The 27,199-nt window shown below is 43.3% G+C and overlaps 1 protein-coding gene across 2 annotated transcripts in view; it reads right to left on the bottom strand.

Moving 5' to 3' along the window:
- Nucleotides 1-27,199, bottom strand: part of TLK1 (tousled like kinase 1) — a 198,855-nt gene that overhangs the window by 163,704 nt on the left and 7,952 nt on the right. For both annotated transcript variants that reach the window (XM_069982897.1, XM_069982895.1), the window contains exon 3: nucleotides 653-715. In XM_069982897.1, coding sequence (XP_069838998.1) covers nucleotides 653-698 — 46 coding nt within the window. In that variant the 5' untranslated portion in view covers nucleotides 699-715. The remainder of the gene's footprint in view (nucleotides 1-652; nucleotides 716-27,199) is intronic.

The following is a 27,199-nucleotide window of genomic DNA, read 5'->3' on the forward strand; positions in this document are numbered from 1 at the left end:
TCTTGTCCTGGTTTCCTTTTGGTTAATGAGACTTGATATAGTTGGCATATAGATCTGTAGCTCTGTTTCTCAGTTGAAGGCATCTGTATGTTTTCACTTACAATGGTGAAGCGTCAAACTTTCCTTACAGATCAAACTGATAAAGAGTTTTGACAGAGAAGAAACAAAGTCAGTCAATAACATGTTTTCTGCTCAGACTTTAATTTCAGTGTTCTTGTCGAGAACAATTTATTTGTGCGCATAGATGGAAAGTTGCTTTACAATAAACCAGTGTGTGCACGACAAAGCCCATTCTCAATACATATACTTTTCTACATGATTACATTTAAAACTCATTTTAAGGAGGGGAGAACAATTATAAGCAAATTGTCACCAGTCGACCATAGAGAATACATTCATAACCTGCTTTGTAAGACAGAAGAAAGTCGGACATATGTACGATACACAACCTATAGCACTTTACTCTGCAAAAAGTGTTCAGACAGATGCCCTTGTATTACTATTGGGTAATCTGGTAACGCTGTTTTTTTTACCTTTGACCAGACCTATATATTTACTTATGTGAATGTCCATTATTGGATTGTATATAGAGAGAAAAATGACTGTCATTTGCATACATTCTAAAGGCAATTTATATAGAGCAGGTACTCACCCCAATGCAGTATATAGTCAGTGTTCTCAACAGAAGTGTAGGACATTGAAAATTCGCCTTTTGCTGAAAGAGAGTGACTTAGTGTTAATTTTATATGTTTAAATAGAAGATAGATTGTAGGTTTAATATTCTTACCTAAGAAAAAATATTGCACATATATTATGACATTCTACATTCTCTTCATTCCCCAGCTCAGTGCATTAGACGGGCTCTATAGATTTACAATGGAGACTGTCTCCTGCTGCGAGGTGGAAAGGCAGAGGGCCGGGAAGTGAATCGAAAGATTGGTGAACATTCAGCCAGTTAAAACTTCTGACATGTTTCTAGGACATATACAGTGTAAAGTAATCCGACTGCATCAAGTAGTATCAATTCTGTGGGTTTTATTCAAGCAACAAACACAGTGGAAACGTTGCAGCCCAGCAGGCTTGATGAAGACCTACCGGGTCGAAATGTTGCCATGGTGTATGTTGCTTGAATAAATCTCACGGAATTGATACTATTGGATGCTGTCGGATTACTTCATAAATTTTGATGTGTGGTCTCCTATTGAGATTAGAGATCCTCTGGTGAGCGTCCCACCTCTACTTTTGAGAACACTCTTCTAACACTTCATTGACTATTGCTGTTGGACCCACAATATATGGTATGTTTCTAGGACAAGTCAAAACATTTTTGAAATGAAAGTGGCCATTTAAGTTTATTCTCTGCAACTTGCATTTATTCACATAAAGTACAGGCTGCTTTATCCTTAGCACAGTGAGATCCATCAAAGAAGCAACCTGATGGCTCAGTCTCCATCCTTCCTCTCCTTTGCTGAACAATGTTCTACGTTGATTTATGAAAAACGCAAAGTATGTATGTATTAAAAATTTAGCTTCGTAGATCGTTCAGGACAGAATACATAAGGGCTGGAGACAGATCAATTAAGCAGCTTCACTGATGAAGTTCATAGTGATCAGGACAAATAATTAGAGATGGGTGAATCTTGAGTTCGTCACAACCTGAACGCTCTCAATGTGATTACTGATGGCTAGAGAAGTTGCATGCAGGAAGGTAACTTAAACTTTTATTGGGGGAGAGGTTTTGCCACGATTTTAAAAACTTTTATTTATTTATTTTTACATTTTATAAGCCCCCTGAGACTGTATACACTATTCCATTGCATACCATTGACCACTATTATCAGGGAACGGCCTGAGGGCAGACTCAATATGAAGATTGCTGATCCAACAGGATTGAGGTAAGTGAACGCCGTGGGGGTCCCAATTAGTCAGTGACAAGTAGTTTCCCTGTCACTGACTTCCTTAAATGCAGTGATCTCGGCTGCCTGTCATTATGCTCAGATCCTGGGACACTAAGTTAGGAATAGAGGATTGGCAGTAGGAACGTATTGAGGACGTGAAGGGGTTAAGATAACTGAGAAGTGGTCTTCTAGGAAGGTGGTCTTCTCAAAGATGGTAACTGACAACCTGTCAATGGCAATTTGGCCTGGATAAGACAATGGTCTTCCTAAAGGGGTAGTCTTTTGGAGAGGTTTCCCTTGTAGTTAATGCTCCTCATAAATCATTTTGCACAGACGGCCTTGATATAACATTGTTAGACAATAACATGTTTCTGAAGGAAATAGAATAACGCAAGTCAATGTAAAAACCCAGTTAAAAGCTTATCTTGAGTAGGTATTCGTATCCAGCGCTAGAACAATGTGACCATAATGGCATCACGCAAGTTATAGAAATATTATTACAACAATGTCAAGGATGATGTTAAAAAAGGTAGGTTACCATAGAAACACAATGCATACCAGTAATACAATTGCTTTCTTCGCTGCAGGATAACTCACAGGTGACGCCCAAACCCTCAGCTGGCACAGCACCAGCCGGTGTTAGAGAGCAAAGAGACAAGGGCAACCGGGCTCCTGGCATCCACACATATAATGCATTCCCATCTCTGCCTTCCCAATGAAGGTTATAAATAAATAAGTAAAAAAAAACAGCAAAGGTAGCAACACCCCATGTACAATGTAGGGCCTGACTTCGTGTGTTTTTAATATATATTTTTTTACATTTTATATTATCAAATATTTATATGACCCCCAAGTAACAACTCAGACACTAAGCAAAGATGATTTAGTCACTTTTAGATTCTTAAAACCCTATATTAATATATAAAGGAAATAGATATATATATATATCTATCTCAGGATTATTGTCATTACTTTTCATGTCCTTGTCCATAAGAGCTTACAGGCTTAAAGGTGCTTTTCAACTATTAGAACTTATCCCCTATCCTAGTGATGGTGAACCAAAGGACACAGCCTAAATCGCCCTTAAAGGGGTACTCTAGCGAAAACATTTTTCTGTCAAATCACCCCTTTAAGTAAAGAGCCAAATATTATGAATATCACGTGTCATTTTATGCACTAAAAATGTGGGGATGCTTTTACCTATACTAGTGATTCGGAGAATGTTTTCTCATGACATATTGTACTAAAAATTCCTGGTAAATTTGAGTCAATACTTATAGCGTATTTTTATGAAAAATAAAAACTTGAAAATAATGTGAAAAATTTACTTCAGGAACAATAGGCATTGAAAAACTAAATAATATACCTGACATAGATTCCGCCTACAATGCTGCAATTGGCTGGTGAAAACTGATCAGCCAATCATAGTGGTTGTCATTATCCCGCTAAGGCCTTATTCGGCTCAGTACAGTACCGCGAAGAGCCCCCAGCATCAAATAATACATGATGTCGGGAGTTCCCATAGCCCGTTCCGTTGCACACCATCCGAATATACACACTGTGCATGGAGCGTGGGAATAAGGGCTAAGGGGCCAGTAAAGATGCAGTGATCACATAAAGTATGTGCATAAATGTTTGCCATGGGTCCTTGGTCTATGGAATGCATTAACATTTATTTCCTTATGGGGTTAAAAGTAAAGATGAGCGGAACTTTCTGACTTTCTATCCGAAAGCCGCTCACTCCAGTGCGATGCCTGCGATCCCGGGTGGATAGTTGCGCTCCCGGGAATCTGCGGCTGGGATCTTCCAGGAAATTCAAGATACACCCGGGATCGCAGGCATAGTAATTGTGCGAAGATGCCGTCGGACCAAAAGTCCGACGGTTCGCTCATCCCTATTTAAAAGGGCTTTCCAACTATTTAAACTTTTTCCCTATGCCAGTGATAGTGAACCGTGGTACTCCAGCTGTTGCAAAACTACAATTTTCATCATGCCCAGACAACCAAAGATATGGCTTTCTATGACCAAGTATGATGAGAATTGTAGTTTTGCAACAGCTAGAGTGCCACGGGACACCGAACTATTTCAAGAACAGGGCCACCAGTCTTCCACTGCAAGAGAGCCACGGCCGTGTGTGCTCAGCACTACTCCATTCACTATTAACCGACCCCGATTTTTGGTCCTGTGCCTCCAGCCTGTATCAGACTATACTACCTTGTTACCTGCCCATGCCTCTTGTCTAGATGGTGACCTATCTTGCCTGACTTTTAGGTGACTCGTACCAGTGTCTTCTGGTCTGCTGGGCCAGCTGCTATTCCCACCAGTAATACTCAAACTAGTAACCTCTAGCCGCTATATCGAGCATCCAAATGCTAGAGTGGGATAAAAGGTGAAAACCAAAGGCCTTCTTGGCTCCATTCCTGAACGTGGCCAAAAGCCAAACTGGTTGGGTAGCACAACAGCTCCACTCCCTTTGCCCTTTTACTTTAATAAGAGCAGGTGAAACTATTACTGTTTTAAAAGACCATCTTCTGCCCTCCAAAGGTAAAGGTGGTCGTGACCTGTGCATTTGGCTAATTCTACTAGATAGGAACGGCCTGAATTAACATATAATAATGTTGTGACTTTCAATTCACCATCTGTGACTATTGCAGCATTTAATAGAGACTTGCCTGTCAAAAACATTCAAAAACTTCACTAACGCAGAGATGAATTATATAAATCCGTACGTACTTATACATGTACCTGTATCAGAGCTTCTGTTGATGATTTATCTGTGGCAGAAAAAAAAACAACTAAAAAACAGCCTTCCAGAAGAGAAACAGTTAATGTGACAAGTAGGAACCATCTAATGACAAAACCCTGTGATTAAATAGTGACTCATCTAACACAGGTCAGGTCTGCATCTAGCCGTCTAAAGACCACGCTGGAGGTGACTATGACAATGCTAAAAGTTTAAACATAGCTCACACCCTACTGTTTGCCTTTGGTAGACGACATAAAGGCGACTATAGTGAAGGTCTGTAATGACAATAACACAAAACATTAATCACAAGCTATGAATCCCACGCCTGTCCCTTCTCATTGTTCCACCTAATCTTACGTATTGTCTGAAGATAAACACTGTCTCTTGGTGCTACCTTCCATAATGAAAAGAAAAAGCATCAAACTGCAAAGCAGGTTGATATACACTCACCGGCCACTTTATTAGGTACACCATGCTAGTAACGGGTTGGACCCCCTTTTGCCTTCAGAACTGCCTCAATTCTTGGTGGCATAGATACAACAAGGTGCTGGAAGCATTCCTCAGAGATTTTGGTCCATATTGACATGATGGCATGACACAGTTGCTGCAGATTTGTCGGCTGCACATCCATGATGCGAATCTCCCGTTCCACCACATCCCAAAGATGCTCTATTGGATTGAGATCTGGTGACTGTGGAGGCCATTTGAGTACAGTGAACTCATTGTCATGTTCAAGAAACCAGTCTGAGATGATTCTAGCTTTATGACATGGCGCATTATCCTGCTGAAATTAGCCATCAGATGTTGGGTACATTGTGGTCATAAAGGGATGGACATGGTCAGCAACAATACTCAGGTAGGCTGTGGCGTTGCAACCATGCTCAATTGGTACCAAGGGGCCCAAAGAGTGCCAAGAAAATATTCCCCACACCATGACACCACCACCACCAGCCTGAACCGTTGATACAAGGCAGGATGGATCCATGCTTTCATGTTGTTGACGCCAAATTCTGACCCTACCATCCGAATGTCGCAGCAGAAATCGAGACTCATCAGACCAGGCAACGTTTTTCCAATCTTCTACTGTCCAATTTCGATGAGCTTGTGCAAATTGTAGCCTCAGTTTCCTGTTCTTAGCTGAAAGGAGTGGCACCCGGTGTGGTCTTCTGCTGCTGTAGCCCATCTGCCTCAAAGTTCGACGTACTGTGCGTTCAGAGATGCTCTTCTGCCTACCTTGGTTGTAACGGTTGGCTATTTAAATCACTGTTGCCTTTCTATCAGCTCGAACCAGTCTGCCCATTCTCCTCTGACCATTGGCATCAACAAGGCATTTCCGCCCACAGAACTGCTGCTCACTGGATGTTTTTTCTTTTTCGGACCATTCTCTGTAAACCCCAGAGATGGTTGTGCGTGAAAATCCCAGTAGATCAGCAGTTTCTGAAATACTCAGACCAGCCCTTCTGGCACCAACAACCATGCCACGTTCAAAGGCACTCAAATCACCTTTCTTCCCCATACTGATGCTCGGTTTGAACTGCAGGAGATTGTCTTTACCATGTCTACATGCCTAAATGCACTGAGTTGCTGCCATGTGATTGGCTGATTAGAAATTAAGTGGTAACGTGCAGTTGGACAGGTGTACCTAATAAAGTGGACAGTGAGTGTATAATGTTGTTAGAAAAAAATCCACTATTACTCAAAGGTGTTTTCAAATTTAATATCCAGATGATCGACAATGATGTCACTTCATAATCGCCTTCAGGAGCGACACCCACGCTGCCTTAAAAGTCCTTGTCAAACAGCGGTCGTTTGGATCGTTTATCGTTAGCGATTATGCAAATGATAATCGTCCCGTGGAATAGGGCCCTAAAACAGTGTCCCTGGCCGGCTGTTTCTGCACTCTGTGAGGTTGTGAGGGTTAATTACAGTAAGGTAACAAGTAACCCGACTGTAGATTAACTCTCCCGCATTACAAAGTGTAGAGACAGCCAGCCAGGGACATTGTTTACATGAGCCATCTCGGAAGGGAGGAGAGAAGGGGAGAACAGCTTACGCACAGTTTTCTGTGTCTTCAGCAGAAAGCAGCAGCTCAGAACTGGGGGAAGGAGACTGGGGAAAAGGTAATGACATGTATAGAATGATTTGGAGACCAGAGTGGAATACCCCTTTAATGGAAGTGTAAACAAAAGCCTACAAAACATTACTCTTTTTCTTCTTATCGTGTACAAATTGTGATGACAAAAGTCTCTCTTCCATTACGACAACAGTCTAAAAATACCAGGGACCAGGTATAAACCTTCACTATACCTACAATGTAAAACTTGTTAAAAATAAAATGACACTGACTAAGCGAAGAGTTATGCAATCCTTTAGAAGATCCTGCAGTGGAATTGAGGTACGGTGGCTTAACACAGCATAAGAAAGAAATATTCACACATCCCCCCCACCACTATCCCAGCATGGTGTTTATTGCTCATTACGCTATTTTTAAATGGATCTGTTTTCTTTTAAATAGAATGACTTCTTTTCTGTCACAGTGACAACACTTGTGTTCCAGGCTCTGAAGGCCGAATACATAAAAATCTACTATCCTTTATCGGAGATATAATAATTAACACTTATATAAAAGGCACAAAATGTAATAATGATTATACTTGTGTGAGAATTTTAAGGATGGCCTATCAATAAACAGCAACAGATTAAAGGAGAGTTACATGTTATTATGCATTAAAGGAGAAGTTCGGCGAAAATGTTTTATTAAAGTATTGCATTGCCCCCCAAAAGTTATACAAATCCCCAATATACACTTATTATGGGAAATGATGCATCAAGGCTTTACTTCCTGGATAACATGGTGATGTCACTTCCTGGATAACCTGGTGATGTCACTTCCTGGATAACATGGTGATGTCACGACCCGACTCCTAGAGCTGTGCAGGCTGTGGCTGCTGGAGAGGTTGATGGCAGGGGGACACTGAGGGACACAGGGCACTGGAGGACACTGAGCATCCCCCTGCCATCATCCTCTCCAGCAGCCACAGCCCGCACAGCTCTGGGAGTCGGGTTGTGACATCACCATTTTATCCAGGCCGTATCAGAACTTTCCACTGCACACAATGTGTACACCAACAGGGTTTTCTGTGGCCTCTATTAAATGAATAGCGGCCGCAGAAAACTGAAATGTCAGTTTTCTACGGCGCCACTAGGGATTCTGTCCGGAACGTATTCTATGTGTATACACTCCGGACGGGATTCCCTCAGAAGGCAGCACTACATAAGTTCCGTGGGAATCACGGCCATTGTAACAACGGTCGTGATTCCTGCGGAACTTACGTTATGTGAACTTAGCCTTATGGTGCACTTACACAGAGAGATTTATCTGACAGATTTTTGAGGCCAAAGCCAGAAACAGACTATAAGCAGAAAACAGGACATTAAGGAAAGACCGAGATTTTTTCCTCCTTTCAAATCAATTCCTGGCTTTGGCTTCAAAAATTTCTCAGATAAATCTCTCTGTGTAAACACACCACTACACAGTTCCTATTGAAATCAATGGATTTTTAGTGACATCCTAGCTCTCTGAGGCCAGAAGATGCTCACTGTCTGAAATCTTTGCTATGGCTAAGAGGTAGACACCTCAATTAAGGGACCCGATTCTATGTATAGGCTCTAATAGGGTGCTGGAAAATGTACCAGACAACCCATTCAAGATCTGACATAAAAACTAAGTTATAAACAGAAATGAAATAAAGCAAAATTACAAGTTCGCACTTGCTCTTTGTTGTAATGGTGTGCATACTCTTTGTAAGGAACTCATTCAGCTGTTATTTTCCTTGTGAAAACTGTCGTGGTGGAGCCCTAAAAATATTAACACATGGGATTCTCAAGCAGTTTTTAAGGCTATGTTCACACTACGTATATTTGAGGCTGTATATCTGAGGCTGTATAGCAACCAAAACAAGGAGTGGATTGAATACACAGAAAGGCTCTGTTCACACAATGTTGTAATTGAGTGGATGGCCGTCATTTAATGGCAAATATGTGCTGTTATTTTAAAACAACGGCTGTTGTATTGAAATAATGGAAGTTATTTACCGTTATATGGCGGCCATCCACTCAATTTCAACATTGTGTGGACAGAGCCTTTCTGTGTTTTCAATCCACTCCTGGTTTTGGTTGCTATGAGGACCTGACATGAGGACCAAATACAGCCTCAAATATACATAGTGTGAACCCAGCCTTACAATGTAAAAATATAAGTTCAAAATTGTTATGCCAAGGATGAAATCTACCAACGCTGTGTGACCTGATGTCTCCCAACACATGTACTAAATTTGAGTTAAAACCAGGAGTGTATTTTTGACCCATTCCTGGTTTTGGTTAAAAATACCATGTGTGAACCTAGCCTTACTGTAACATACTATACACAGGATGACACTCTGGAAGCTGCCTATGGAAACAGGGTCTAACAAGGAAGAGGTTTCTGGCAATATCCCCAAATTCCTTTACATTGGCTCGGTTATGCAAGATACTGTGTGCACAGCGAAAGCCTCTTTTGTTAAGTGCACAACAACAATTTAGCTAATTGAATTGTTGGCCATTGTAATCAGACAATGAGGATACTTATTATGCAGAAATAAGCAACAATTATAACTCATGAGAACATTGTGGATCTTTCGTTTTTATTAAAGATGGCCACAGATATTCTATGATTGTCGTATTAAAAGATCTTCCAGCTGAATATTAAAGGGAACCAATCACCCAGAAAATCAATGTAAAGACAAGGATATGTGCTGATAGATCACCCAGCACACTTCCCAAATATGCCCCTGTAACCTCTGTGCCCCCCTCAATTAGACAGTAATCTTACTTTGTTCAGGTCACGCGCTGTATGTAAATTTTTGCTAAGTAGTCCTGGTGGGCGTATGTAGTCCCGGTGGGCGTATGTAGTCACGGTCCGGGGGCGTATCTAGTCACGGTCCGGGGGCGTATGTAGTCACGGTCTGGGGCTGTAATCACGCCCAGAGGGGCGTGATTCGGAGGCTTGCGGTCCAGTGACGTCATCCGGCGGCTTGCGTTCCGCGTCGCGGCCGCGCCGACGTGTTCGGGAACCCGCGCATGCGCAGTACGGCGGGAGACGACACTGACGTACTGCGCATGCGCGGGTTCCCGAACACGTCGGCGCGGCCGCGACGCGGAACGCAAGCCGCCGGATGACGTCACTGGACCGCAAGCCTCCGAATCACGCCCCTCTGGGCGTGATTACAGCCCCAGACCGTGACTACATACGCCCCCGGACCGTGACTAGATACGCCCCCGGACCGTGACTACATACGCCCACCAGGACTACATACGCCCACCAGGACTACTTAGCAAAAATTTACATACAGCGCGTGACCTGAACAAAGTAAGATTACTGTCTAATTGAGGGGGGCACAGAGGTTACAGGGGCATATTTGGGAAGTGTGCTGGGTGATCTATCAGCACATATCCTTGTCTTTACATTGATTTTCTGGGTGATTGGTTCCCTTTAAGATGGACAATTTCCATGTTAACATGCACGTCTATGTAGGAGGTTAGAATAAAATTAAAAATGGGAAAATTAAGCTCGCCATCCTGACCGATATTAGATTGTCAGCATATAAATGGTGTATGGATGGCTTAAAGAGGTATTCCCTCCTGGACAAGTTATGCTCTATCCACAGGAAAGGATATAAATAAAGCAGCAGGGGGTCCAACCACTGGAGCCCCTGGCAATTTCTAGGCGGGCGGGCTCCATAATCCCCTAAAAAGTGTGACCAACCTCTAAGTGACCACCGAAGAGAACTGAAAGTTGCACCCCCAAGAGTCGGACCCCCACTATCTCGTAGTTATTGCCCTATGCTAAGAATTAAGTGGATAGGTTATGACTTGTCCAGGTGGGAATACCCTTTTAAAGAAGATCTTCTATTTCCAGTCACAGCTACCAACATTATAGATCATAAAAAACTTTAAAGCATGACTGTCATTTCAATGTTATTTTTCAGAAATCAATAAATATCAATAGTACAAGCGATTTTAAGAAACTCTGTGACAGTTTTTATTAAGCAAAAGAGTTTCCTTCTGTACTCAAAAAGTTGTTTTGCAGCCTCCCCCCTCACTTCAGAAGAAGCAGGATTTCTGTGTCCATAAGGGCTGAGGAGGAGGGGCCAAGGGGAATGAGGAAGCATGGAGAGGAGAAAAGGCATCCCCGCAAAACACTACATCCAGCAATCTTCTCTCATCAAGCTCCCAGATAAGCACTGACCTTTCTGACCAATAAATCCAGCATTATGTGCCAACACAGTCTCCAAACGGCAGGGCTGCTTTTCTGCTCTCACTGCTACTCATTCACCTCGACCCTTCCATAAATTTTAATAGACTTTGCCTGATAATGCACAGATAAGAAGTAAGGGGGGTAACTTTTTGAGTACAGGAGGAGGTTTTTTTTACCTAATAAAACCTAATACAGTTACTTAGCCCCTTCCCGCCACAGGACGTATCGGCACATTCTGCTGCGGATGAGGAGATTCAGAGAAGAGTTGCTTGCAACCCCGCTCTGAACCGCTGTGATCCCAGCTGCTGTCTGCAGCCAGGGACCGCAGCTAATAGCTGGTGCGACTGATCGCCACACCTGCTAATTAGGACAGTTAAATGCAGCTGTCAAACATGACAGCAGCATTTAAATGCCTCTGATCGCCCCTCTCCCTGGTGTCTAGTGGGGGGATTCCCTCCCCTAATAAAAGTTTGATCAGTGCCATTATTTTCAATTTCTCTGCACATATAATTTTTTTCTGGTTTCGCAGCATATTTTATGCAAAATTTAGCCTGTCATTGCAATGTAGAAGTAGTGGCACAAAAAATAAGGGCTCATGTGGGTCTGTAGGTGAAAAAATGTAACAGCTATGGCCTTTTAAACACAAGGAGGAAAAAACGAAAATCAGCCCGGGAGGGAGGGGTTAAAATTGCTTGTAGTAAAAAATGTAAATGACAGTTAAACTTTAAGGATACATTCACATGCCACAGAAGGGTATGCTCACATGCGATAGATCCCCTGTGGATTTTCTGCAGCTGTTCTGTAAGTGACTTTATATATTTTGATTTGTTTTGGTATATTTTCTTGTAATGATCTGCAGCATGTGAACATACCCATTCTGCCTTTGCTCCAATATTCCCCCCCCCCCTTCTCTAAAAAAAAAAAAAAACAGCCTATCTATCTAAATTCAAAAAGTGTATAATTCCCACCTGTCATGGTAGGTTCTCTTTCAACTTAAGGTTACCTTTACATGTACCATATTGCAGTGGTTTTCACAGTGAAATTCACTGCATTACCGATTACCATTAAAGCCCATAACACTCTATTTAAAAAACAATAAAGTAGCCATTTTTACCTGTCTGTGCTCCCCTGATGTCCTCCGGCGCTGTTCCTGGTCCCCGCTCAATAACGGCCGTCCAGCCAATTACTGGCTGCGGCAGGACAGCACAATGATTGGCTGAGTGGGCTGCCACTAAGCGGGGACCAGAAATAGAACCGGAGGGCATCCGAGGAGCACAGCACAGCATCCGGGGAGCACCCACTTAACCCACCGCTGCCGGGCTTATACGCTACCTGGCCGCGCTCCCACTTGCTTCTCAGTCTCCTGGCTCCCTAACATCCCGCTCAGCTAATCAGTGACTGCGGCAGGGCAGCGCACTGATCGGCTGAGTGGTGGCCTCAGAGAGCCGAGATCCTGAGAAGCAAGTGGGAGCGCGGCCAGGTAACTTTTAAGCCCGGCAGCGGTGGGTTAAAGGACAAGTGCCATGAAAAACTTTTTCCCAGTAATTGAAGCACATTACAAAGTTATATAACTCTGTAATATGCTTCAATCACCTATCTACCTCCCTTCCCTGTCTTTTCCCCCCTCCACCCCCCACCAGGAAGTGTAAGAAACTCACACAGACCTTATTACTGTCGTCACCGTCACCAAGCTCTTCTCTCAGTTCCTTTTCCTGTTACACTAGCCTCCCCCCCTCCCCTGCCTTGTCAGGTGACTCAGCTTGCTCAGCTCCCATTGGCTGAACAACTGCAAGTCATCACTTGGACTGGGGAGGGGGGGCTGGTGTAACAGGACCTAGAGCAGCCCTCCTGCTGATGACTCATCCTCACAAGAAGGAGCTGCCTGGTGACGGTGACGGCAGTCATTAGGTCTGTGTGAGTTAGGACACTTCCTGGTGGGGGGTGGAGGGGGGAAAAGACAGGGAAGGGAGGCAGATAGGTGATTGAAGCATATTACAGAGTTATATAACTTTGTAATGTGCTTCAATTACTGGGAAAAAGTTTTTTATGGCACTTGTCCTTTAAGTAGGAAGGGGCTTTACATTCTCTCAGCATAATGAAGAATCCATGTCAATACCCAGTATAGCATCAGATTTCGTGGGAAGGCATCTTTAGGCTATGTTTGCACTGTGTACAAACAACAGCTGTTGTTTAACGCTACTTAGAATTAGGGATCATGCTGGATGTTGTTTATACAGTGTGTGAACATAGCCTAAGCCTGGACACCATTCTTTTAAAACCCTAAAAACTATAGCCTGCTATGTATACATTTTTAAAATCCTTTTGATATTCTCATGACAGGTGATGAGTTCTGCAGTCAGACACCCATGATAATATGCTAAAGTTAATTGTGGGTAAAACTGCCTTTAACATCAACGATTCAACCCTATATGAACATCTCTATTTAATCACATGATAAACTGCATACCGTTAAGGAAATTGTCCATAATAGAGCCAGGTACACTATAGTGAATTCTGTAGTTGTTCCCAAAGGATCAGTTTGCAATAGAACATGTGATTTATGATGCTGATAAAAAAATAGTTGCACGAATCGCAAGAAGAAAACCCTTCAATTTAACTTTACCATTTGCTCATAAAAATACTGTACTTATTCCGTTGGACTCCTTCCTTACTACCGCCACAAAACAGAAGAAAGATTAAAGGACCGTGAAAATTATAACGCAAAGTAGTTAAAGGCGATTCTATAGCTGCAGGAAGGTAGGGGGATTGTTCACTTGCTTACACACATACCAAGTGACTCTCATACATTCCTACAGAACAATAATCATGGCTGGCTCCATTTATAGGGGCTCATCATATAGCAGCTTTCAAGTATTTCAGAAAATACTAATTATATTGCAATGCTTTCAACTCTGCATTGGGCTGTGCCTCTGTTATTCCTCTTGGAAGTACAGTGGTATCTTGGTATAAGAGTAACTTGGATTAAGAGTGTTTTAGTTTAAGAGCTCACAGTTTATCAAAATTGTGACTTGGTTTAAGAGCATTGCTTTGGTTTAAGAGCTCCCTGTACCGGGTGGGAGGGTGAGTGGGGGAGGGGTATGATCTGCATAGGGGGGAGGGGTATGATCTGCACTGTACTCACCCAGGAAGTCTCCCTCACCTTCCAAATCATAGCAGATCCACTTCAGGCTGGGGCTTGCATCAGGGGACAGGACTGTGGAGGTAATCTCTCCATAGCTATAACCCCTCTCTACCTGGACAGAGAGTGCTGCATGTATGTGCCCACATCTGTCCTGCTCATTCCTTCATGCTCCCTGCAGTCTGTCAGCCTTTGTGTTTCCCATCCTCTCCATTACTGTACAGTAACTTATAATATCACATATTCTGCTGTTTCTGAATGTTTGTTTCATCTGTTTTTGAGCATGTGCGTTGTCACAGTGTCACACCATTCAAACTCTATGGGACTCTATGGGAGCTGTATTCTATCTTTCACAGTCAAATTTTGAATGGTGCAGTAGCGCACATGCTCAACCTCTGCTTAGAGGTAGAGATGGGCAAACCTCAAGCACGATTAGGTTCATCCCGTATCTTTTCGTAAAAGTACGGCCGTTGTTGCAATCGGCAACAATGACCGTACTTTTTATGAAAAGATAAGTTGCCTACTCTTCTATGGAATCCCGGACGGAGCGTGTACACATGGTATACACTCCGGCCAAGATCTCTCGTGGCGCCGTAGAAAACTGTGTCAGTGCTCACAGTGAAATGAGCGGATCCGGCAGCTCGCTCCATAGCGTGCAGTGGAGAATTCTGATAAGGCTACAAAGATCATGCAGCCGGTACTGCAGTACCGGCCGGGATGATCTTTTCAGAGACCGGCCGGTCTCGTACAATGTTTGAACATAGCCTTAGGTTACAAACCCACTTGCCGGATCTGCAGCGAGTCTCCTTGCTGCGTTTTTGCAGCGAGACTCGCTGCAGATCCCAGCCCTATACTTTCAATAGCAGAGAAACTCGCAGCAGGGATGTACATCCCTGCTGCGATTTTGTCTGCAGCCCGCCCCATTAACCCCCCGGCCGCCGGACATTATACATTACCGGGTCCCCGTTCCTGCTTGCTTCGGGGCTCCCAGTGTCTTCACGGCCCGGCCAATCAGTGCGCTGCGGCGGGGCAGCGCACTGATTGGCCGGGCGGAACATGCCGGGAGCCGCCGAAGCAAGCAGGAGCGGGGACCTGGTAACCCTGCCCGCCCCCCTGCAGCCCCCGGCCGCACGATCGCCCCCAGCCCCCGGCCGCACGATCGCCTGCAGCCCCCCAGCCCCCGGTCGCACGATCGCCCGCAGCTCCGCAGCCCCCGGCCGCATGATCGCCCGCAGCCCCCAGATGCTGGGGGCGATCGTGAGGTCGGGGGCTGCAGGGCTGGGGGCGATGGTGCGGCCGGGGGCTGCGGGCGATGGTGCGGTCGGGGGCTGCGGGGCTGGGGGCGATCGTGCGGCCGGGGCTGGGGGCGATATACATTACCTGATCCCGGCTCCTGCTTGCTTCAGCGGCTCCCGGCACGTTCCGCCCGGCCAATCAGTGCGCTGCCCCGCCGCAGCGCACTGATTGCCTGGGCGAGCCGTGAAGACACCGGGAGCCCCGAAGCAAGCAGGAACGGGGACCGGGTAATGTATAATGTCCGGCGGCCGGGGGGTTAATGGGGCGGGCTGCAGACAAAATCGCAGCAGGGATGTACATCCCTGCTGCGAGTTTCTCTGCTATTGAAAGTATAGGGCCGGGATCTGCAGCGAGTCTCGCTGCAAAAACGCAGCAAGGAGACTCGCTGCAGATCCGGCAAGTGGGTTTGTAACCTTAAAGTGTCACTGTCATTATAACTTTCAAAATCTTTTTTCTCAAAGAGTCAGAAAACAGGAAGTCCAGTGTTTCCGAGGTCACCTGAGCGCTCACAGAGAGAAGGCAGTCATGTTACTGATGGACACGTTGAGCCGTGACTCTCTGCAATGGCCGGAATTCCTGTGTTTAGTCTGTTTTTTTCAACCAGCACAAGTCAGACAATCTGCCTTTAGGAGACTGGACCTGGATTTCTGGTAAGTACAGCTTTGTTTTACAGCATGATACAAAAAAAAATAATGAATATATATAGCAAACTTGCTTTATTTCACATCTACTGTTGATTTAGATTTAGAAATTTATAACAACAGGTACACTTTAAAGCTGCCTGGAAAACAAGGCCTATGGCTGTATTCATGTTTTCCAGGACTCCGGATGATTACATCCAACTTCTTTAGCCACCAGTAATCAAATGCCAAGCGTTCTGGTTCAAACGAACCCGAGCAAGCACAGGGTTCGCTCATCTTTTAGGGTATATTCACACGAACAGTCTCGCAGCGAGTCCGGCAGGTCCTGGCAGTTCCCAAAAACTATATACTCGCTGCGGTCTGAACGACCGCAGCGAGTATGTAATTCTGCCGCCCTTAACCCCTTCTGCTCCCGACCGGCTCCCCCGCTGTAAGCATACATTACCTCTCCTCGCTGCACGGGTCCGGCGTCCTGCTCTTCCGCCTGGCCAATCAGTGTGTTGCCCAGCCGCAGCCACTGATTGGTCGGACGGGAGAGCAGGACGGGGGACCCGTGCAGCGAGGACAGGTAATGTATGCTTACAGCGGGGGAGCCGGCCGGGAGCAGAAGGGGTTAAGGGCGGCAGAATTACATACTCGCTGCAGTCATTCAGACTGCAGCGAGTATATAGTTTGTGGGAACTGCCAGGACCTGCCGGACTCGCAGCGAGAATCTCGCTGCAAGACCGTTCGTGTGAATATACCCTTACAGACCAGAATTTTCAGACTAGGAATTCTTCTGAGACTGTGGATTTTTTTTAAATAGATAAATGATAGGAATGGCCATGAAGAAAATCCCAATAAAAGGCAAAGGCAAGGATTTTTAAAACTGATGGAAGGGAATTACTGTTGAGACAACCTCTAGTGTGAGTTAAAACATAACTTGTCACGAAACTAAATTGTTGAATTTCGTTCATTTCTAGCCCTTTAGTATGCAGAATATAGAAAGCAACATATAAGATTAAAGGCTTCCGCCAATTAGGTTGCGCCCACTCACAAACACTTATCTGTAGTTTAACAACTACTGTATACAGTATATGTCATTCATGTAAAGGAGGTAACACGGGATACAATGGATCCTAGACATAATTATTATGTAAGTGACGTGGATCTATGACTAACATACACCCTAGACTTTTATATCCCTTATATTATATCCTTAGAAAGAAGATCTACAAGATTTATGCTAAGAGGTTATTATAACTATTAGACAATTGGGTGTGTGGCATCAAAGAACAAACCCTTATTGTCTTCCTTCATATAGTAGAACAAAACTTGAGTTTTTTTTATGTTCCGTCCCCTATTGTTGGTGTTATGAGTCTTACTGATGTGTTTTGTTCAAGTCTGTACAGAGAACTTTAGAGATTAAAGCAGTTTTTTCCATGTACCAGCTTTGTAAACGTAGATCACCCTGATGCTAGTACTATATATATATTTATATATATATATATATATATATATATATATATATATATATGTATGTGAAAGGTGAGTCCTTCATACTTTTATCTTCCTATGCTCTTTGTTTGTCAAGTAGTGTCTGCATATATTATGGTTGCTGCCTAGTAACAGAGGCTTCATAAAGTAAGTGACGATACTGAAGTTATTATATACTGAAGACGATACCTTGAGGGATTTAATGGTAGTCTTAAGGAGGAGGAGAAGAAAACATTTTTTTTTCACTAACCTGCTACTTTGCAGAGAAGGGTGTACATTTTTTTGTAAATTTTGCCTAAATTGATTGTATGGGCTTTACCTATTCATCTTGTTTTTCTGTATTTTAAGCAACAACAATTTCACAATATTCATCAGATTTTTTTAATTTGCTACGGCAGATGCTATAAGCAGTTTGCAAACCAGCCATTTTTGGGACAAAAAAAAAAAACAGGCCAAGAAAAACATACACTAAATCGAATTAAATGCCGAAAAGGACTCTGCACGTGCAGCTATAATATTTTACTGACTAGGAATTACCAGACATTTTTCTATTAAATTCAATGGAACTCACAATTTTTTTTTAAATTGACGGTTTTGGTCCTTTGATGAGCTGTAAAATATAAATTTTAGGGATTTTCAATGGCTCAAAAATAAGATTAAAACACTGTGTGTAGCCTCTATAGCACAAACCAGGAGAACTGACCATTTTGATTGCCATCATGGGGTCATAAGTTTTTTATTTTATATACAACTCTGTATGCATATTGTCTATAAAAATAAATGCTGCATAACTAAAAACACAAAATTATGAAAATTCATCATAAAGTCTAGGGAAAAGATATGCTTATATGACTTGTTACTTGTAGCGATGAGCGCAACAGGAGTATGCTTAAATCCATCCAAACATGGATGTCTCTGAATTTAATTACCGGTGGCTGAAGAAGCTGGATGCAGCCCTAGGGAATTCTGGAAAACAACTATGGCTGTATTCACATTTTCCAGGCAGCCTTAGGGCTGCAACTAACTTCTTCAGCCACTGGTAATCAAATAGCAAGGGTTCCGGGTTCGGACAAACTGAAGCATGCTCGAGATATGCTAATTTTTAGCTACCACAGATCCCCAATTATCCATTCAACTGGTCTGCGGCCCTAGCCTTCATTTCCTTGGATAACCCTTCAGGTTTGGAACGCATGGACTGTTTTCTTTCAGGACAATTCCAGTCCTTCTCATCAATTCTTTTATCATTTGCTTACAAGCCTTATCCTTGATAACCAGTTATAAAGCCTGCCCCCATTAACATTTACTCATTGTGTGTGATGTATTTCCAGCCCACTCACATCTACTACTGCATGACACAAGTTGTTTCTGTGGATCTGTACTTAGCTGGTTACTGTATTGCTTACACAAATCATTGTTTTGGTATACCAAGATTGTAGAAATGTTTATTATTTTACTTAATAAAAACCTAATAAAACATGAAAAAAGGGCTGTGGAAAAGATGTGTGAATTTATAACTATGGATATAATCCATTTCTGCACATAAACCCTTCTATGTGCTCTATTACAATATATGGAAGTCATAGAGGCGGCTGCTCTGCTCTCTGAGACTTTTTTCACACATTTGCAGTTTAGTTGTGTTTGTTTCTTTGTTTGCATTATTAGAGCCTGATATGACTCTGTGGGCTTTGCCATGTGGTCAGCATTGCCAGGCTTCATCTCAGATGTTTTTCATAAACAACCTGATGATGCCTGGTAATTACTGGTGATCACATGACAAAGCCCAGACAGTTTAGACAAGATTGCAGATCCTGCATAATTAGTAAGGCTACGTGCACACAGAGTAAAAGTGGCGGAATTCTGCGGCGGAGCCTCCCTGTCATAATGACAGTCCATGGGAGGCTTACATAGAATTTATGTAAGCAAAGAAGCTCAACAAAACTTAATATGGAGACACAGCCTGAAAGCTACAGGCCATATTACACAGCAGGATAATAAGGGGGGAAAAGGGTGCTGACCTGTCAGCTTAGCGCTCACGTCCCCCTCTTTCCCTGCTTGCTGCCTGTGCTATTGTACACACAGACAGTGAGCAAGAGGGTCTGCAGGGAGCAGTGGGAAAGGCTGCCCGAACAATCTAAGGCTCCCCACATAAGTCAGAAGCGTACTGCCGCTCCTATTACACAAGAACGTCCATCCACAAATCCTAATCTTTCAATATTTTGAAAGATCATGATCAGCCAACATCGTGCATGTCGGCTGATTGTGGCCTTATAACATGTCCTACTACATGAAACGGCCTGAACACAAGAAATCGGCCAATTAAGGCTGATAATCATTTTGAGAAATAGGGCCTAAAAGGGAAACTATAAGCAGGTGTGGCGAGTCTAACCTGCTGATAGTGCCCCCGGCACTATAAGGGGCTAAGGAGGCAGGTATGTGTCTTACCTTCTTCCTCTGCGCCCGTCCCATGCTGTTAGTTGGGGTAAATTTAGCTCCAGAGCACTGATAGGAGCACTGCCACGTCATCTAGCCTGCCCCCTCCATTGATTATCATTATAAGGGGTGGGCCGGATGACATGGCAGTGCTCCTAAAGGTGGTCTGGAACGGAGTTTACCCCGATTAATAGTGCAGAAACTATGCTGAGGAGGAAGGTAAGACACATACCTTCCTCCTCAGCATCCCCGGCGCTATAGGGGACACTTAGGAGGAAGGTATATATTTCCTTTATGACCCACGACAACTCCCAGAGCTGTGCGGGCTGTGGCTGCTGGAGAGGATGATAGCAGGGGGACACTGAGGGACATAGGGCACTGGAGGGACACTGAGCATCCCTCTGCCATCATCCTCTCCAGCAGCCACAGCCCGCACAGCTCTGGGAGTCGGGTCGTGACATCATCATTTTATCCAGGAAGTGAAGCCTTCATGCAGTAGTAAGTGCAGGGAAAAAAGCACTTTAACCCTTTGAGGACCAGGCCCAAAATGACCCAGTGGACCGCGCAAATTTTGATCTTAGTGCTTTCGTTTTTCCCTCCTCCCCTTCTAAGAGCTCTAGCACTCTCAGTTTTCTATCTACAAGCCATGTAAGTGCTTGTTTGTTACAGGAATAGTTGTACTTTGTAATGGCGTCTTTCATTTTACCATAACATGTATAATGGAACCCCAAATATATTATTTATGAAGATATAAATAGGTGAAATCGTAAGAAAGAAAGCAATATGGTAACGTTTGGGGGGTTCCTGTGTCTACGTAATGCACTATATGGTAACAGCGACATGACACTATTATTCTATAGGTCAGTCCGAACACAACCATATGCAGGTTACACAGATTCTCTAATGTTATATATGTATTTTTTTATGAAATCCTTTTTTTTGGCAATTAAATATTAATAAAATGGGCCTATTGTGACGCTTATAACGGTTTTATTTTTTCACCTACGGGGCTGTATGGGGTGTCATTTTTTCCGCCATGATCTCTAGTTTTTATTAATACCATATTTGTGAAGATCGGACGTTTTGATCACTTTTTATTGATTTTTTTTAATATATAATGTAACATAAAATCGCTAATCTGCGCACTTTTTCCCCTCTTTTCGTGTACGCCGTTCGCAATGACGCTTGTTATATTTTGATAGATCGGACAATTACGCACGCTACGGTATATTATATGTTTATCTATTTATTCATTTTTATATGTTTTATTTATATAATGGGAAAGGGGGGTGATTTAGACTTTTATTGGGGGAGGGGTTTTGGGGTAGTGTAATAGTGTTTTGAACTTTTTTTTTTTACACTTTTGAAGTCCCTTTGGGGGACTTTTACATACATTACTTTGATTTCTACACTGATGAATGCTATGCCATAGGCATAGCATTGATCAGTGTTATCGGCGATCTGCTCATTGAGCAGGCTCAGTGTAGCAGATCGCCGATCGGACCGCACGGAGGCAGGTAAGAGACCTCCGGCAGTCCGTTTCAACGATCGGGACCCCCGCAGTCACACTGCGGGGGTCCCGATCGGTAAGTGACAGGGGACTCCCCGTCACTTACACTTAAACACCGCGGTCGCGCCGCGATCGCAGCGTTTAAGGGGTTAATGACACGCGGCAGCGCAATCGCTGCAGCGTGTCATTACCGGTGAGGTCTCGGTGAGGTCTCGGCTGCTATGGAGCGCGCTTCATAGCGGGAAAAACACCCAGGACGTAAGGTTACGTCATGGGTCGTCTGGGGACAGACTTCCATGACTTAACCCTACGTCCAGGGTCGTCTAGGGGTTAAGTGCATTTCCCCTAATAAGTGTATATTGGTGATTTGTATAACTTTTGGGGGGCAATACAACACTTTAATAAAACATTTTGCCAGACCTCTCCTTTAGGAGTAGCTTTTGCTCTGGCAGTCTATGTAACAATGAATCTAAAAGGGTATCATTCAATACTATATTATCCCTGAACCAGCTGCCAGGAGCTGGACCAGTGTCCATGTGATTCTTCTATCTATGCTCCTTTTCATGTTGTTTTGTATCTGCATGTTCTAAATCTATAGCCATGCTATGATAAGCAGTGGCAATTCTCTGTAGCTACAGTATCTGTTTTATCCCTGTGTATCCTGCCGATGACTTTTCATACCTATATGCAAAAACCATTGCAGGGAAAAAAAAATCACATCAGGATGGAAATTATGTTTTGCTGGTGGCTGCGATATGGAAAAGTTAGTGCAGTGCTGGTATGGTCAATGTTTCCACTGTGCAGATGGCCTAAAATCCACTGTATGGTTTACATTCAAATTCTTCTTCGGACTTCAACGTTTGGATTACAGCAGATAAAATACACTGCAAACCCCATAAAATATCCATGGCAGAACACGGAGTATCCTGCAGCTCTAACAATTATTGAACTCATATGTATTAATGAATATTCCAACTTCTGTGAAATAAGCTTTGTCTCTTATAGAAATGTGCTCTTATATAGTCGGCCTTGAGACACCCTACATGACCATGAATACAGCCCTCGACTAGAATATAAAACTGAAGGCCTCAGGTACACAGCTACGTAAATTTCCACCAGCAATATGACGCATAAAGAGAAAGAGTATAATGTGGAGGCTGCTGTATATAGACACGCTAAGTGCAGGACTTCTATGGGAACGCACTGTATGACATCTGATAGAGACTGCTGCTATTTTTTATGCACACTCATGTTTGCATGAGGCGTCGATCAGAAATAATACAGTGTGTGTACAAAGTTACTCAACATTTTATATAGATTCAGCCTAGATAGATACTGTAAAGTGTTATCTAAAACTGGACATGGCCTTTTAATGGGAATCGTTGTTACCAAGAAATAATGTTAAATCAGCAGGGGAGGTGATATACTACATCTCTGCAATTTACTTCAGTTATTTTTGCTTGTTTTCTATATGAAACACAATGCTATACATTCGGCCACTAGGTGTCTCACTTACTGGAAAATTGCAATCAAGGCTCAATCACTAAGGCCATTTGGTCTTTAGTAACAGCAAAAAAAAAAAGACCAAATGCAGGAAGTGATGTCAGTTGGCCCAGTGAAGATGAATGTTGATTGGCCAGCAGCTGTGCACTGCTACGGATGGGTAAACTAACTGATAGAAAAATGCAGAGTGAAATGCAGAAGCATGAGCAGCACAATGGGGGACTAAACGGGTAGCTGGAGCCGTAAAATTAAAATAAAAGTGGACAGCATACATAAGGCATGCACTGAAGCGAATGTACCATCAGGTACATTGCTTTATTTATGTTTTTGTACATAAGCTGATCGGCCTCATTGCGGGATTCCAATGGTGCTGTCCTTTTTTGGAACAGCGCTCAGTTCCTGTGCTCTGCACCGTTCTTCTGCCGTGCACTGGCCCGCCTCGGAGAACAGGCCTGCCGCACCCTGTGTGACAATATTTCCTCCTCTCTGTGACGCGGCTCCATTGATCCTACAGGAGCCACGTCACAGAGTGGAGGGGATATCGTCACACAGGTGGACGGCAGGTCTGCCCCCAGTTCTCCAAACCAATGCACAGCAAAGGAACGGCGCTGAGCGCAGAACTGGGCGGCAGTGCACAAAAAGGATAGCGCCACCAGGATCCATGTTTGGCTTATGAAGAAAAAAAAAGCGATGTACCTAATGAAATTTAACAAATAAATAAAAATCGCTGGAGTGCCCCTCCAAGAAATAGGTAATTGAACATAACAAAAACCTATGAGATCACTATGGTTATAAGGATGCTTTATAACTATAACAACCGGCACTCAGTTGGCCGAATCCTGAAATGAGTGGAAATGTGTCATATGTAGCAACAGGGTGTGATTGTTTACATATGTCCATCCATCATGTACAGTCTATGGACCCGCTGTGTGCAGTAAATCACTGCAGAGGCCAAACCACAAGACGATCAAACAAAACCTGGTATATGTGAACGTTATTCCCCAGACATGCCCCGCGCAGGGAGATTTGTGTTCTCCGGCCATGTATGTTGTTTGCAGCGTTGCAGATCGGCGGCAGGACGCACCCTTTTTGTTTTTCAAAATGAAGCCTCATAAAAGTATGGGAATGTTTTGTGACAAGATTAGGGAGGGCAGCTTCCTGCTCTACAAGTATTTTTAGCAAACCTGAAATCACAGCTTTACAAGTGAATATGTAGTAGGCCATGCCCAGAAGTCTGAAAATCCATAATCCCATAATTCTTACATTTGTGGGAAGAGAAGAAAATTAATCTTGTGTAATTAACCATGTATTACCCAGCTGGTATTACACTCATATCAAAGATGCTTTCTAGTGTTTCCGATGTTCTCTTTACATTTTCTAAACGCTTGGCTGTAATCTTTAAATGAAATATGAGGACATAAGCAACTTCTTAAAGGGGTGCGCCAGGAATTTTTATTTTTTTTGTGATGGTTTATCCCATTAAAATCTGATTGGTGAGTGTCTGACTTGAACAGACCACAGTGTTGATGTAGCTTTATGCCAGACACATCTCCATAGTCAAGTAGCATGTGTATCTGGTATTATAGCTTGTCCAATTCACTTTAACAGTAACTGCAATACCAAATATAAGCGCTACTCAATGTAAAGCGCAGTGTCTGGAAGAAAGCGAAAAGAAAGACTGCAGTGCTTGCACAAGCTCTCTTCAATCAGATAATCAACAGAAGATTTGGGACCTTCCCTGTTTTGAGAACATTGCACGAAAATGTGCAGCTTTTTTTAAATTAGTTTTCTGGTAAAAGCATTGCTAAATTCCCCCATACGTGTATGTGGGAAATATAAGGGTATGTTTTAGAGAACTGTTCTCCGATAATTTAAGCGTCATAGAAGAAAATGACATGATGTTGAAGCAGTTGTCCGGCAATGAGTTGTACTCACCTTGCACTGTCGTTCCAACAACACCCAATCCCTGCTTCCTGGTCTTCATTTCGACACAAACTTGCTACTCAGTCCATTGATGACCACAGCAGTGACCCACCTCAGCAATACATTAGTGGAGCAGCCACTTGTTTGTGTGGAAACGGAGACCATAAAGTGGTAAGAAGCAGGGACTGTGAAAACAGGGGGATCAGAGCTGGAGAATACTAATTTTATTTATTGAGAAAGATAGTTTCATATTATAAAAGTACATCACAGCACAATGCCTTAAAATTGTGTATATTCACTCTAAACAGTGGCGTATATAGCTTGCTTAATGGATACAAATACAACCACTGTTTTAGGTTATACACTTCATAATACAGTACTAGTAAACACTGTAAGTCATTGTTATGGTGCACCCTAGTGCCACTCCAACCAAAGGGGTTCTCAATCACATATTGATGGTCTATCCCCCAGCCAATCAGTTTGAGGCATTCCCAGATATACACAATATACATCAGCCGGAAGTCTCCGCTTTGTACACTGTGTAGTGGTGATCCAGTGTTAGAGCTGCAGTAACCCAGCACTATTACAACATAGTATACAGAGCCAAGTCCTCCAAGCGATGCACATTGTCTATATCTGCAATGTTTCCTCAAAAATGATACGCGGGGGCCCCAGGCATCAGCAGCCCGCCAATCGGTTATTGATGACACATCCTGAGGACAGACCATCCATATCTGATACTGGAGAACAAGAAGAAAAAGAAATTAATCATCAGACATGCACTAGCTTGTCTGCATTGTCTAACCTGCATAAGACACCTGATAACTAGAAGCAGAATGGTTGCTAGGCTCATTACAGCTCTTATATTTGCATTAGTTTTAATAACTTTCAGCCATTATGTGCGGTGTATAGACAGCAGCTTGCACATTTCATTAGTGGCTGGCGAGGGACCCTACGTAATGGCCAGGAAAGTCATTTACAGCTCCAAACCTGCAGGAAATTAATCAAAGCAATAAGTCAATTACCTTGTTAGATAGAAGACACAAACAAGAGAATGTGCGGCTGTATGTTTATTATCTATCTGCTTGTTACACAAGTAACCAATGGATGATTATGCCAGTTTTTGCCCTTTTGCAAGGCTTATGACCTAACTACACAACATTGCTCCCCAACCTTTGGCTTTCCAGCTGTAGTAAAACTACCTGCGGCCACCAGAGCATTCTGGGAATTAGGGTCCTATTACACGGAGCATTTTTTAACGACTAACGATAAGCGATCTAAACGAGACAATTTTTCAATCGTTGCCTGCAATTACACAGAATGATTATCGTTTATATTCGAAGGGTATAGCGATTTTTCACACGATAATTGTCCTGTGTAATAGGGCCATAAGAGTTTTGCAAAAACTGGAGAATGACAGGTTGATAGAGAGATACAATGCTTGACCATTATCGGGTCAGATTATTGCTCTCTAATTTCTAACTGAAGATCTACCTTTCCAGGTTGGCTTCTGCATGTAAGCACAAGCCCATTACAAGGTTGTCAGGGCCTGTAGAGATTATTTCTATCGTAGCAATGACAAACTGACTAAAGTACAAGCAAGTGAAGCGCCTGTTATTTTCACATAAGCATCAAAGATACCGAACAGACAACGCTATAAATCAATGGCATTCATCAGGACTTGTTGGGATCCATTAGAAGTAGATCTGACTCTGTTCTGAACAGAAGCCATGAAGCTGCTGTGAACGGAAACTAAAATATAATTATTGTGTAAGGTTCAGGTTACGTGGCATGCAGGGTGAATGCCCTCTGTACAGGCCAAAAAGATTTCCTACATGCAAAATGATTAGGATTAAGGGCTGTATTAGGCGGCCAGACATTTAATGTAAGCAAGTGCTGATCTGCTAGATCGGGGATCGCTTACAAAGCCTATTACACGCCTCGATGATCATGCAGCAAGGGCTTTAGAAGTGTAAAATAATAAAGTTATACTTACCTGTCTGTGTCCCACTGCGTCTCACCGCAACCGCTGCTGGTATGTCTAAAGCCGCCTTTGAGGTGACAGCTAATCACTGGCCAAGACAAGACAGTGCCGCGGCCAGTGATTGGCTGAGCGACTTGTTACTGCAGAGAGTGCTTTAGATGTGTCAGCGCCGGCTACGATGAGCAGAAAGAAGCTAGGACGACACCGGGAGTGCGCGGACAGGTAATGTTGATACATTCGGCAAATATGTAGAGAGAATTTCTTAACAAATGCAATGAATGTATATATCAAACACTAAAATGAACTAACAGAATAGTCCGGCTGCATGTGCCGTGCCCCTCCATTTCCTCTGTGCATT

Source organism: Dendropsophus ebraccatus, chromosome 9 (assembly GCF_027789765.1).
Source record: "Dendropsophus ebraccatus isolate aDenEbr1 chromosome 9, aDenEbr1.pat, whole genome shotgun sequence".
NCBI lineage: Eukaryota > Metazoa > Chordata > Amphibia > Anura > Hylidae > Dendropsophus > Dendropsophus ebraccatus.